The 15,149-nt window shown below is 48.1% G+C and overlaps 2 protein-coding genes across 2 annotated transcripts; both read left to right on the forward strand.

Moving 5' to 3' along the window:
- Nucleotides 1-9,482: 9,482 nt before the first annotated feature.
- On the forward strand, nucleotides 9,483-9,671 carry CCR75_006957 (uncharacterized protein; the record flags this gene model as incomplete). Its single annotated transcript, XM_067965022.1, has 1 exon — nucleotides 9,483-9,671. One exon carries the CDS (start codon nucleotides 9,483-9,485, stop codon nucleotides 9,669-9,671), a length of 189 nt encoding a protein of 62 aa, XP_067822741.1.
- A 1,010-nt stretch (nucleotides 9,672-10,681) lies between these two features.
- CCR75_006956 (uncharacterized protein) lies at nucleotides 10,682-11,110 on the forward strand (the record flags this gene model as incomplete). The annotated part of the gene is made up of 1 exon (XM_067965021.1): nucleotides 10,682-11,110. One exon carries the CDS (start codon nucleotides 10,682-10,684, stop codon nucleotides 11,108-11,110), a length of 429 nt encoding a protein of 142 aa, XP_067822742.1.
- Between the last annotated feature and the right edge of the window lie 4,039 nt (nucleotides 11,111-15,149).

The raw sequence follows: 15,149 nt of genomic DNA on the forward strand, positions 1-15,149 counted from the left end.
GAAGAGGTTGGAGACCTAAATTATAGGCTCACCCTTCCCCCGTATATGAAGACGCACCCCGTATTTTACGTGGGTCGTCTGAAACGGTATGTAGACCCAAATGAGGTCACATATCCCCATCTGGCTAAGGAGACCGATGGTGACGCCGACTGTGAGTCGAGCGTCGTTCGGGTGAGGGGGACGGTGAAGGCGAAAAGCTATCAGACCGATTCCTCCCACCACGAACAGGACTTGGAGAGCGAGTGACATTACGCGAGTAACGCGGATCCCTCAGCATTATTCTCTCAAAGAGGTCCAAGCGAGTCTTCAGGCGTTCATAACCCTGACAAGCCTTCGCTCGGACATCACGAAATCCCGAGGTCAGTCGTGAGACTTGACCCTCGAGATCCGCAATACGTCGTTCAGCAGCGCTTAACGCCTGTGACTGAACGAACGAAGGTAAGGCAGCCGCGAGTAGTTAGGCGAGATCGCCACTCCTATCGGGCGCCGCCTGCACTAATGGATGCGGGTCGGAATAAACGCTTCCTTGTTGGAAGGTTGCTTGCCCACCCCTCCATGAGGCAAAAGTATCAGATCCTCGTCCAATGAAAAGGTTACCTGAAGATTTTCGACTCTTGGGAACCGATCGATACCCTACGTATTGATGTGCCCGGCTTTGTGGCTGCCTATGAAAAGGAGCACCAGCTGAGGCCTCTTCGCTTGTCTCAAATGGAGTAGCAGTAGTAGCGTTGTGAGAAGAAACAGGGGGTGCAGTACCACCCATGATTTCTTTCAAACGCAAGCGAGCGAAATTAATTCGCTGCGACCGCTGTTTTATCGCATCGGAATGCGGATGGTTGCGGCGCAGGAATTCCGCCTCGTAATGGCCCGGCGTTTCATTTGAACGCAATATGACCGGGATCGGGAAAATACGCCCAAGCGATTTTCTCTGAGCCCTCCATGATTTAATGACACCATAATAATTATGTGCGTCTACAGGAGCGCGCTCTAGGAGCGACGCTCTTGGTCCGTTTGAACGACTCCATTTAGATGGAGGGGGCATCTTTGGTATGCCACCCGTCACATAGCCACGTTCTAAACGACTGGCTTGTGACAACTACTGAGCACGTTCACGTGTCGTCTGCGAAGCTTTAGGCTCCGAATCGTCTATGTCAGAACCATTATGGATTATGGTCTGAGCATAAAGCGTTGTGATTATACCCAACGGAGAAGCGGCTTATGGGCAGCGCTCTCATTACCTGTTGCTGCGCTTTCCAGCGCAGACGACGGGACAGCATGCGTAAATGCTGCTGTCTCCATGTTGTGAGCCATGAGAGAAGTTTGGATGGGCAGTAATCCGCCATCATCCTTCCTCATGAGTTCGATGTCCGCATCACTACTATGAGGTGACGGCAACGGTGTCGACTCATTGTAGTCGACAATGAGCGACGATTCAGCATCCTCACTGTTAAAGTGAGGTGGATCGTTTAGCCCTGTTAACGCGACAGCAGCAGTAGCTGTCGGCGTTTAGACTAATGCATTAGACGCGGCCTGCGAATTAACGCGGCGTGTGCGCTTAGCTTGAGGTTGAGTGGGCGTCTTCGCAGACGACCCACCAATGTGGCCCCTTTTAAATGGCATCTTTGGCGCCGTGCATACAAACACGTGTGCTAAAATGATTGAGTGAACTAGCGGCACGTAAAGCTGCTCGCAGTTCCTCTCTCCTCTTTGACGAATTTAAAAATGTAAATTCGTTCTTAAAGGGGGGATGGTGTAACGGGCTAAAGCTGCCCTAATGTTACACAGTCCCCGTTAAGTACACTTGGTGTACTTAGGGGGATGGTCAATTACTAAATTAATGTAATTAAACCCAGCACTCGGGTGTCGTGCACATTTGTGACCAACCCTTGTGTATGTGATGCACATGGGTGCATTCACATTAGGAGGGATGACGCCTACCGTCATCCGTTACGCGAGGTATCGAGAAAGATATGCCTTGTTTTCCTTGCACGACACTGTTTAAAAGTGTGCACGTTCTTGGGATGAACTCAGGAGGAGGGTATTAGAATGTGGATTTTTTTATTCTGCAAGAAATCGGGCGTTGCCAGACAGCGAAGTGAAGCTCGAAATCAAGCCAGCAATTTAAAGCTAAGCGCATGCGTCGGACCATCATGAATATGGCTCGCTGTATGATATTTGCTTCTGGTTTGCCGCTGAATATCGGGGGTGATGCGTTCGAGTATGCTGTTTAGATATTAAATCGGGCTTCTACAAAATTAAATTTTAGGAATTTATTAGCTGACGAACCAGACTCCGTCGCTCGGTGAAAGTTGTCACTTATGCGTCGCCATGTAATGTGTACAGAGATCCCAAGAAGCAAAATTTTGCTCCGAGAGGGCAAAAAGAGATTATTGTTGGTATTGGTGAAAAGACCAATACCAACAAAAATCTCTTTTTGCAAAGGGTATCGTGTTTACCTGTCGAAGGATAAAGTAGTAGTCGTCCCCCAGCATGTGCGAAACATTGAAACACTAAACAAGACCGAAAACCATCATTTCCAAGATTTGTATTTGCAGAATAATCCTAGTCTAAAACAATTACGACTCCGTGCGAAATCAATGCCAGGAATGATTCGCTTGACGCATGACGCATGACGCATAGCCTCCCCAAATTTTCTTGGGTCAGAAGCTGTGCCAGCATTAACAATGCACTCTAGATCGTTTAATTTTCTATTTCCTTGATCGCGGCCAGAATTTCTGCTCTGTACGCCAACCTTATCACAACCTTCTTTTTTCGTGTCCACGAATTCTTTTATTTCTTTTTTATTTCTCTTTGGTTTCCGAACGAATTGTCCCCCTCCCGGGGGGGGGTGGTAAGTCTTGGTATATGTTCCGAGAAATCCCGATCTTTGAAAAGCAATGGGGTTTGGGATATTGTCAAAGCCCCATACATGTTTGAGCATTAAATTCGAAGTGGTTTTTCAAGACAAGTGTGACGCCGAAGGTAATTTCGAGCGTCCAAAGTCGAGATTGGTCGCATGCGGAAATAAATAAGCTTTTGAAGTGAATTTTGTAGTTGTATTTGCAGCTGTAATTGACGTGTCCAGCGTCAAGATGATTTTTGCTTCGGCAAGAAGACGGACAGTACCTGTGAAGCACGATGAAGTAGCAAATGCTTCGTCAAAGCGGACAAGGAAGAGTACCTCGACATGTTTATCCGAGTTCCGCAGTGAATGCAGGTTGACGAAGACACGTAGAAACGTTTGGGTGTGTCAAGAATAACGAGGTTGCATTCGAGCAGCAAAAGCATTATATGGACTGAAACAGGCAGGAAGATTCTGGAGTAAATAACTGCACCAAAAATTGATGGGAATTGGTTATACTCAAAATATCATGTCTATCGTAGATGAATAAGTGCTCATATTTTTAGTTGTTGGAGTTTACGTCGATGACCTACTGGTCACGGGAACTGATCAGAGTTCCAAGAATTATTTTTGCGAAGAGTTGTTTTTGCTGGCGGCAAAGGACCTAGGACAAGTGCGTAAGTTTTTAAATATGCATATCCAATATGACGAAGAAACTGGGTTCAGATTCGATCAAGAAGTGAACATAGTGAATATGCTTAAGAAACTTGGTCCTGAAATGTGCCATAGCGTTCGTGTGCCTATCACTGTAACGATATCAAGAATTCAGTTACCACATGTCCGGAGGAGATGGAGTGGTGACAGTAAAAGTTTTCCAGTCACTTATTCGAAGTTTATTGTAGATTTCACGATGCATTAGGCCGGACATTGCATTTGAGGTGCACAAATGTTCAAAATGGACTCATCAGCCAATAATGGGTGATTACCAGTTGGCAAGAAAAATAGCCAGGTACCTTTATGGAACGAGAACATTGTGCCTTTGCATGACCGGACAAGAAAATAATTCCTCTTGAAAGTGTTCGGATACAGTGATGCAGATTTTGCTGCTGACAAAGGTGACAGAAAGTCAGTCCCGGGTGGCATATTTACAATTGAAGATATGCCAGTGAGCTGGGTACGCAAAAAATAAGGTGTAAATTACTTTCAACTATGGAAGCTGCATTCACTGCTCCGTCTATTGTGGGGCTCGAGATTTGTTTGGTGTTCGAGAACTTTCTAGTGAGTTAAACTTGAAGATTGAGGAACCGATGCAACTACGGGTGGATAATCCAGATGCTTTGAAGCAACTTGACGGCGAAAGGGTATCTGCTAAGCAAAAAAATATTGACGTGGGAATCATATTTGTTGTAGATTTCAAAAAGCGAGGAATTATAAGACCCGAGTCTCGAGAGATGCCTGCGGGCATACTTACAAATACATTAACAGCACCAAAACTGGCTGCATCAGGTGATCATTTTAAGATAAACTGTTCAATGTTGACTGTTACGGAGCAAGGACCAGGTGCTTTGTCAGGGACAGTGTCGACGAGGAGGATTGTTGAAACGTACGATCAAGTTAATGTTCCACTAATATGGTACGAGGTGTCATCTATTGATTGGTATAAAATTTATTTTAAAATCTATTACATATAAATCAGTCTTAAAACTACTTCCTAGCCCTTAAGTGCGCACGTGAAGCCGGATTACCGCTTCCGTGACGACAGTCGTCCTAAGGTACTTAGTTCGTTGGGTGAGGTCGCTTAGGCCCCCACCAACTACCTCATTCAAGTGAGATAAGACAATCCAACCGCTTCTATACTGTGCTCGAAGGTATATACTTGAGTAGAGCGAGGCTGCTATAGAAGCGCCCGCCTACATTCAATACCACTAGTAGTCCTTCCCAAGACCCGTCTCTTTGAGCGTGTCAGTGAGATTGAGCCTCAATATCGATCGGGCATATCCCCTACCTCTTCGAACATCATCGGGAGGTGACAGAGCACTTGGCGCAGGGACTTAATGATCAAGACCTGGCCAGGCTATTAAAGAGTCTTCCAAGCCAACTCGTTGCTCCGATCGAGCAGTTTGAGGTGTTCGTGCTCAGACAGCAATGGGCCACGTTCGAGGCACAGAGCCATGTTGCGGCGGAGTCCGTCCCTAAGACTTAAAATGAACTTAGGCGTGAAAACGCTCGGAGCGAGGCTGTCAATAGGACTGTTGAGATCCTCTCCGCCCGGCCGAATCAGTCGAGGCCCATTCAGATGGACCCGCCCAAGTTCGATGAAGCTGGAGTGCACACGATCGCCCACTAACTGTTAGCCGTGGAGCACTGCGGTGTGGCACAGCTAATAGAGGACGAAACTCGGATGGTGTCGTATGTTATGTCTCATTTGCGCGACAAGGCCTCAGAGTGGACTCTCTCGGCGCTTATGACGGGTGGTAAGGCGCTTCCTTCATGGGCGATCTTTAAGACAAAGATTCGCGCCATGTTTCAGCCACCGAACAATGAATTGTTGCTTCAAGCGCGCTTCTTAAAACACGGCAGGCGAAGCGATCTCTGCAAGAATATGTGCAGGAGATGCACTCGCTGTCGGCGTCCATAACTGTGGGTTCAATACCGGAACACATTAAGGTGCCCACGTTTATAAAAAGACTGTAACACGGCCCACCACAATAGGCTCTTTTGGAAGGTGCCGTCAACGATAAGCGAGGATATCTAAATTGCCTTGGTTCAGTGCAAGCCTTCTACAGTGCCTCGGCGACAGCTTGGTAGAGGCCGTCGGCCGAAAGGCTTGATGCCACTCCTATAGAGTTGGGCAAATTGTAGTAGCCTACGTCTGTTATAATGCTACAAATGCGGCCAATTGAAGGCTCGCTGCTAGTCAAAGTCTTCGCTGGTGCTAAGACGCTCAGCAAGAAGGCTCCTTACCCGAAAAATGATGTCAAGAACCAGCGTGCACGATGCATCCAGATATTCAACGTTCTGCTTTTTTTAAACACTGGAAGAACTATAGTTTCATAGAACAGATCATTAATTTTGAATTTTTGAGTATAGTTGGTACTTTCGATGCAAATGAGCTCTGCATCGACCAATGAAGGCTCAGGAAATGCAGGAGCGTAGAAGGGCGAGATGCTCTGAAGCAACCCCTAAATTTAAAGTTACCAAACGAATGGGTAGCATAGTCCCTGAGGTCCCGAAAGTTTGGACCTACACCTTGCTGGTTACAGCTCTCGAATACAAAGCTATGACCATGTGATGACCCTTATCGTAGATTCGGGTGCATTACAAAATGCTGTGAAAATCGTGGCTCTAAAACAAAGAAATGATATTTATGGGTCGCTTTGCCGGGGTAGCAAGCCAGAAGAGGTGACCATTCATTTAGCTAATGGCGCGCTCGTAAAATCTGAGGGGGGTCTAGCTAAACTCGCCTTTATTTTAGTGACTTCTTTAGTAGAGATAAGTAGGTGTGGAGAGTTCGTATGATCTCAATCCTGGGCATGCCATGGTTGGCAAGACACCAACCATGGATTGACTGGCGTACACGCACAGTTGCTAACTATACACAGGACACTGGAAAGGATGTGCTCATGCAAAAGGCTTCTGCAACTGATGTCGTGTACAGCACAGTTTAGGGTGCGTTGACAGAATGTCAAACGTCACCAAGTCCTATTCAGCTCGAAAAGACTGGAGTAGTGAAAAGGACGATGACAAGTAGTAATGCGTCCAATGATCCTGCACATAGCCGAAAGCATGTGGTAGTAGATAGCGAGCTGATAAGAAGTCAAGGGTCGCAAGAACCGGCACAGAGCCTAAATCCTGGTGCGGTTGGAAGGGGTGCGTTTGCCAAGAGAGCAACGACACCCCTTCCAATCGCACAGAACATGCCATCGCTGTAGCTAAAGCGATTTATATCAGCCTTCAGGTGCGACAAAATGGAGACCTTTTGTCCACCGAAGTGATCCAACAGCAGGCGACAATGTTCGTCCTAACTGTAGCCCCCCTCCTATTTTGGAGGCCAATGAGCTCGTCACGTGGTAGACCTTCATGGCTGCCAGCGTTGCAATCCAACTTGTGCCTTAACACGGGGCACAGTATCTTCGTGTCTTGCCTCGAAGTCTGGTCTGTGCGATAAAGCGTCAGCCAAGACATTCGACTTACCCGGCTTGTATTCAACTTCGAAATTAAATTTCAGAGAATAATGTAGGCCCACTTGCCATTCTCGACAAGAGTGCGGTGGGTTTTTTAGGGTCCGCAGTGATGCGTGATCCGTACGAAGTACAAAGGGTTCGGTACCCAACCGGTGCACGCGACACTTTACAAGAGCATACTCTATTGAAGTAGCTCCTTGTCATGCACAGGCAATTCAGTTCCACGGCTTTAAAAAGCATGGACTGGTAACGATACACGGTCGACGCTGTCGCCTTCTTTCTTCATAAGCGCGCTGCCGATTGCAGAAATGCTTGCATCGCAGTCGACGCTAAAGGGCTTAACCGCATCTGGCAATGTTAAGACCGATGCCTCTACAAGAAATTGCTCCACTGATGTGAACGCATCTACTTGTTCTTTTGACCAAATCCATTCTGCATCCTTTTTAGGAAGGTGAGACAAGAGCTGCCTACGCTCTCCATAGCTCATGCTGTTCTTGAGCAAGTTATCAGCGAGCCCTAGGAATTGGCACAAATCCTTTTCGTGTCGTGGGATTGGCCATTTCTTGACATTCTTTACCTTGTGTGACTCGTACGCCATCGGTAGCTTCTTTTTTTCTTCTTTCTTCCTTTGACAATGAAGCCCAGCACAATGTCTCGGGGACCCCTACCTTTGACGCGCTTTTGTAAGTTGACGTACAATTGGGCGTCACCGAGGGTCTTCGACAGCATCCAAATACGCTTGTGAAACTCTATTGGGCTCAGCCCGTCCTCGGCCTGTAGGCACAGTGCAGACGCATCACGTGAGCCACCACTCGGTTGAGTGTCGCCGGTGCGTTATTCAAAGTAGCCATCATTTAGATCTAACGCGGAAATGAAAGCTCGCTTTTCCATTTAATTGACCAATACATCTTTTCGCAGGATTGGCGTTCGCGCCAGAATGGTGGCCAATATCAGCTTATTGTAAGCGTAAGCCACGCGCCATTCACTTGTGGCTTTACGCACACAGAAGGCCGGCTGTAGTAAGGCGATTTGCTCTGACCTACATTCCCACCTTGGCTTGCTTATTGAAAAACACATCGATAGAATCGACTTGTTCCTTAGACAACGGCCAACTGTTGCTTATCGTCCACACTGGACGAAAGCGTCCTAGAAACGGACAAAAAGAACGATTCGCTTTTCAAGGCTGAGATGCCTTGGGAACCAGCTCGTTTTTTTCGATTCTGTAGAAACATTTTGATATGTTGTTAAAAAAGTGCCGAACCGCCTACCTGCCGATAGGGGTATCGGGCACGAAATTGATCTGGTACCTGGCACCAAGTATTGCGTGGTCAGACAACCACCAAGCTCTCTCCTGGAACTAGTGCGGCTACTTCGCGGATCTTTTACCTTATGTTCGGACAGAAACAGATTCCGCGACACCTCCCGGAGTTTTATTATCTCCCTGGTAGATTTCAAGACATGCTAGAGCACCTCGACTGAGGATGCCTCCGCCATTTCGTCTTCGACGGCCTCGAACACCTCGTACGAAGACCCATCTTCTTTGACCGGGACCGATTTAAAGGTTACTCGTTTTAACGTGACCGTCCTTGTTTGTCGGGCACTTGTTTTCCGAGTCACCACGACCTTTAACTGGTAAGGGGTTGTCGTTGCTCTCTTAGTGTCAGAGGAATTTTGGTGACCACATCCTTGGCCAGCTATATTCGCTTCCGCGAACAGTGTCATCGCATAAAGCCTGCACCGTCCAGCAGTGCGCCATTGAAGTCGCTGCCGTTTCCAATTGATAGTTGGAAGCCGGTCGTCTGAACATCATGGATAGCATGCCGCCTGGCCATAAAGGTCGGGCGAAGCTCGTTGTCTTTGTAGACGGACTGAGCAAATTAGCACCATGTAGCTCCACGATCACAGGCAAGAAGGTAGCTCTCTTATTCCTGGATCATGTGTTCCGACTACACGGGATGCCCGAGCCCATAGTATCGGATCGTGGATCCAAGTTTTACGTCGGGTCTTTGGCGTCATGTGTTTGAGCTGCTGGGCAGTAAGCTCCACATGTCAACAGCCGATCATATATAATAGACCGATGACCAAACGGAACGAGCCAATCGGGTCGGGGCGGATGTATTGCGCATGATAGCGACTCTTAAGGAATGGAGCAAACAGTTGCCTTTTGTGAAGTTCGCTATAAATTACAGTGTCCACGCCAGTACGGATGAAACTCTCCAAATTACTTCGGATAGCTTTTGAGGATTTGAGGCGAGGACCCCAACCAAGTACTGGTTGGTAATTGCTGCGATCGACTGCGCGAGACTTGGCCCAGGCCTCATATTACGACTGCGGACGTACCCCCGGATGCATGAGGAATAGACCCGCATTCACCCAAAAATGAGCCGGACTGGACGTCGAAGGAAACGCCGACGGCACAGACGGGTGACGGACAGACATCATCTGCAGAATCTCAGATGAGTGGACCACATCATATAGATGTGGATCTATTAAAAAGCAAGGAGCCTAATCTCAGCTATGCTGATGCAATACGCACGGACAGTAATGCTACGGGTCAACAGACTGGAGGGACGGCCCCCACTGCCCCCAATTCGATCGCGGGGAACTGGTGTCTGCGCGAGCGCCATCTAATCTCTGGCGGTTAGTTGGCATGAAGCTAATTCAATTGATGAAATTAATGACTTAGTGGGATTACGTCGCATTGCGATGAAAACGACTGTGGTTCATGACGACTCATTATTACGAAAAAAAGCTGCTGCCAAAGCACGAGCACTGGTTTCATATCTCAAAGGGAGCTGGACATTCCTCACCCGCCACTATTTGTGAAAGCCGCCGAGCTACTAGTTCAGCGCATCCTGATACAAGATCTTCATGTTACACAATTGGAGGTTACGCTGACAGCTCATGTACAGCCACGGGGTAATCTCCGGCGGCGAGTGACAAACAGTACCATTCCCAACCTCGTTTACTCCTCTAATGCGGACTCGGACATGGGGCGATGGATGGTGGGCAAAATCATGGACGATGAGAAGATGATACATTTTGACGGAGCGAACACCCTTCAATTTGTCTTCAACTCACGACGTCGAGCATCAAGGTATTGGGCCTCGGGCGAAGGCTGATTGGGACCTTTATTGAGCTGAATCCTATCTTTGACGCTGGGACACCTTGCGCCATACTGTTTTACGGCGCAGAAGCAGTGGGAATGGTGGAGATAATTACTGCGTTGACCAATTTACCAGGTGTGAAGGTGGTTGATGTGCGCCCAAGGCTGTCGGAAACATCGATCTGCGGCACCTGTGGATTCGCTTTAAGGTCGAAAGCTTCCCCGACTCACTCCGAGGCGTGAAAAAGAGATATTTCGCGGGGAAATTGCTCACGTTGCATCATGTCAGAGGCTTCCCTGCTCCACGTGTTATTCGCCACATCACACAGGCGGCTTCTGCAAGACGTCGGCTAAGCAGGTGCTGCACGTTCAGTCAAAGTTCTTAAGAGCTTATCTGGTCCATTATACCATCAAGAGGTGAGCGCAGTCCAGCAATACCATCTCCCAGACGCGCGTAGCGTGGCAGACCTTTTAAACTGCTTGCAATGTACACTTGAGGACGGCAATATCCAGATACCGGCTCCGGATGGGGAAGAGCAGCAACCTGCTATGCTTCGACAGGCTACGAAGCTCCAGTCAAAGGATGAACGCACTGGCACTACAGCATTAGAGCTGACAACGTCGGCACACAGCAACGAGAGTGAAAACAAGGACTCGATCAACTCAGCCGCAGATGACGGGTATACGGTTGTAAGACGCCGTAAGTGTTGGGACGCGATTGCGACTCAACAACAAGATGGCACGCCAAGTGCAGGAGCGGCCAAGAAGAACGCAGCGAAGCCGCAGAACACCGAGTACGCACTTAAGCCGCCCAACAACGCAGGAGATCGACGAGGCAAGGATCTCAACGGGGACAAGAACAAGCCAAAGCGCAAGGCCAAAGAGAAGAAGGCTAAACTGCCAAAAAGTAGCAGGGCAACATTGATCTGCAATTATCGTACAAGGGATTGTGCACGAGCGCAAACACGGCACTATTAGGTGCTACAGCAAACTATGGATAGTGATTCTGACAGCCCGGCCGATAAGGACAAGGAGGCTGACTATGCCTATGCCCCCCCCTAGGAGCAAGGCACAGAGGAGGCTTCAACGAATGTGAACTTGGATGAGGAACAGCTCAGCAGCTCCATATGATTTGGTTGTAGTTCAACCTCTCGATGTTGACATGCACGAGGAGCAGACCTCCCAGCTTGAGGAGTATGTGGGTTTCTCAGCTTCAAGTTTGACTTCTACACCAGGGTCTGAATTTTCGTACTCACTCGCTTCGGAACCCAATAATGGAGCCGAAGCAGCAGGAGCAACATCGTCACTGTGAAACGCATGGCTGTCCGATGTCAGCCAAAGGCGGGTCCTTTATGGGGACTTTGTCTCCCACTCTAGAGCGTTCATTGCTTTCGCGACCATTTTAATACGCATATTCTTTTGCTTGTCCTGTGCGCTTGCGATGTGCCACGGACTTTTCGTGTGATGGCTAATCGCTCGTCTACAAAGCGTTGAGCCTCGCTCACGCTTTTCACATCAAGCTCGCCTATGACACCGTCGAGAGGTCGGTCATAGAACGTAGTTGTCAATAAGGAAACATCGTTATTGCTTGAAAACAAAGGCATTTCTTGCCGTGAATCCAAACTGACCAGTGCTGAGCCGGCAGAGTTCCTAGGGCAAGTTTTACGTCGCTGACATTATACCCTCACGGTTCATCGTCATGTTGACGAAACTATGTCTTTCTTTTGCACCGAGCGTAGCGAGGGGTACCCCCCACTAAGATTCGGGCTGCGCACAAATGCGACTGGCGTCCGAGAATGGCGCAGTCCGTTTATATAAAATGGCGTCTCACCCGTACTGTTTTTTTGATATTGAGGTTTATTAATGTCATGTAGCTACCGAGTAACTAACGCCATCTAATGACTAGACCACGTCTCTATCCCGTGCGCGGAATTGGTCGTGATGTGGGTTCCTTTGGTGATATTCACCAGGGTGAAACGACTCTCCCAATGTTACATCGTGCTGGCGGCTGTCGCAGGCCGTCCACGTTGTCCCATGTCTCCAACCATCGGGTCATATCGCCAGCTTTTGTGAGATGTGAGTCCACACAAGCGGCGTCGCCGAGTCGGTTCTCGATTCCCACTGAAATCCGAGTTCTGTAAGCAGAGCATGGTCCTGTACAACCCTCGCTGCAACCATTACATTCCCACACTCAGGTGCACCAGGTGACCACTCCGACAGCGTCCGCAGCGCAAATCGCCTGTTAATAGGGTACTATCAAGTACCGCTACCCTGCCTAAAAGCGTAGTTTTGTACTACCTGGAGGTACTACGAAATTATTGCCACGTTTCATTTGGCAGCCGAGGAGGTTGGATACCTTAATTCTAGGTCACAATCTCCCACCGTATATGAAGACGCACTTCGTCTTTTAGGTATGTCGTCTGAAAAGGTATGGTGATCCAGAAGCGATAACATACCCCCATTCGTCTAAGGAGACCAATGGTGACGCCGACTGTAAGTCGAGCGTCGGTCGGGCGAGGGAGACGACGAATGTGAATTACTTACAGCCGAATGATTCCTCCTATCATGATATGGGCTTTGTGAGCGATGGGTATCACGCGCGTAACGCGGATCCTTCAGGATTAGTGTAATGGGGCACTACGGCTTGTACTGTTTCAGTACAAGTCCACTTCGCACTGCTTCAGTTGCGAGTGGTGCCTTACGTTACTTCGCGTACACTAGTACGTGCAGAGGAAGACTTCTCTTTAAGGTAACTAGCTTAAAGAGGGTAAAATAAAAACTGTATTAATATAATTAAGTGTCTCTTTTTCTATCTTTGTAAATGCTAACTTAAGTATAAACATGTAATTGAATTCTTATCTCTATCTTACCTGTAACTCGCTCTTTGATTACTCCTACAGCTGATTGGTCTGCGGAATAAATAGATATAATGGTCTATACCTATTTATGGATAAGAATTCTGAATATACTATATAAAGTAATATCCTGCAAATAATATCTACCTTTTATATAATATATTAATTAACAACCTTTTCGTGTTAATTTCATGTAACGATACACCCCGTTACATCACCCCTCCCTTAAACGACAATCACTCTGACTGTCAATGGATGGAGTGGTCGCTATGTGACCACTTAATTTTTAAAACGATGTTGATTGGTCAGAACCATCATTTTACATTCCATCGCATGACGGAATCAACTCATGCAGGGTGTCGATAGTGCTGCGCTTTCGGCTGCGGTTCGTGCAGCCGCGGGTGACGCACTGTTATCTGCGGCAGACGTTCCGTCTGCCGTAGTATCTTCCACTCGCACAACACTAGATGTTGCGAGTGCACCCGGCGATTCACCACGTGAATACGACCCCTCTTTGGAAGTCGACTACGAATGCGAGCCGAATGAAATGGCCGACTCGCGGAGAATGGAACAGTCGCCTGATAGACGTCAGGCGGCTGACTATGAGCCTTCGAATGAAAGGGCTCATTCTGATAGAAGAGTAAATAGTCTATTTGGTTTTGACGATGACGATGATCCTTCATCGCCCTTCGATCTCCCATGCGGTCACCTGCACCTGTTTCTGTGCAAAATGATGACGATGGCCTAAGCCATCGAAATAAAAGTTTTTGTGGTACCCCTGCTTCAGTGGGTACCACTCAGGAAATCGTAGACACTAAAATGTCTCGTCTTGCCCCTGAAAAGAAGCCGTGGCTTTTGCTAGAGCGGCTAATCAATAGCTTGTCTGGAGAACTACTCCTCACAATAAATATCCTTTATTTGTTGCGACAGAGCTTCATGGCCTTGATCCCAGCGCGAAGAACTTTCGCGCTGACGAAGATTTTTATCTCGATGCTTTTCTTAAGCATCGATGGTTTAGTGGCAACAATAAGCGAGATGAAGTCTCGCTTATGCAAGCCTAGAGCGCGTTCATTCTTAATGTCAAAGACATTGAACGCGAGGCCTGGCTTTAAAACTTAACGCGAATCGCGTTAATTTTGAGAAACGAACTCCGACCGGTGCAAAGTATAAATTGCATCGGTTGTCACGTGAGGCTGGGCTTCCATGCCTCTTGTGGGGTGATCCCTGTCCGTGTTGTGTAGACAACTCAATAAGGGTAAAAGGGGATGTCTATTCCCTTTCTTCGCCCTGGGGAAGGAGTCGCATCTCTATTGAGATGCGTGACGCAATTGACGTTTTGCAATTGATTTACAGGCGCCAGGGGCGCGTGTTTTGCGATGAGCCTTCTGAACCATCGGATGGGTCTCGTCACACTGACGGACGAGGCCCTCAACGTCAGCAATCAGCTGGGAACGAGGCTCCCAGCTGTCATGTGAAGGTGGATAACCACGCCAGCGAACAAGATAACTCGTTCGCTGCCCCTTCACATCACGGTTTCTGGATACGTTTCACAAGGAAACGTTGATCTCCGTGGGAATCCACCAATGGTTGTGGTGAAGGAGGGACAATTAGATCCGAACGTGTGTCGAATCTAATGTCGAGGCTCGACAAAATCGATCACTTTCTCCATGATTTGGAGGAGGGACTTGACCACGAGCGCGGCAAGCGTCGCTCGTTGGAGCAGACGGTGTAGGCTCACCATATCGAGCGGCTGGAAGACCGTTCGAAGAGTGCGTACTCCATGTTGGAGTACGAACGGAAGTATCATGCTGTTCGCGATGAGCTGTCGTCAGCTCATCGTAGTTTCGAGGATTTTCGGAACCGGCATGAGAAACTTCAGGTTCAACATGAGAATCTGGTTCGCGATCACAAGAATCTTTTGGGAATTCTTGAAAAGGGTGGTCAAATCCATCCTCGGAAGAAGCCGCGTACTAATGGTACGAGAGGAGCCGACCAACGTAAAATGTAGGATGCGTTCGCATCCTACGTGGCAATTCTATTGTGTACGCATTGCCTCTGCGATGCAGTACACGGAAAGGACCAATGAACTTGGGTAGTAGTTTACTGCTACCCACATTAGTGAGTAATCGCTTAGGTAAGTTTACCGTAGAGAGTAGCACTAG

This window comes from Bremia lactucae, linkage group LG1 (genome assembly GCF_004359215.1).
Source record: "Bremia lactucae strain SF5 linkage group LG1, whole genome shotgun sequence".
Taxonomy (NCBI): domain Eukaryota; phylum Oomycota; class Peronosporomycetes; order Peronosporales; family Peronosporaceae; genus Bremia; species Bremia lactucae.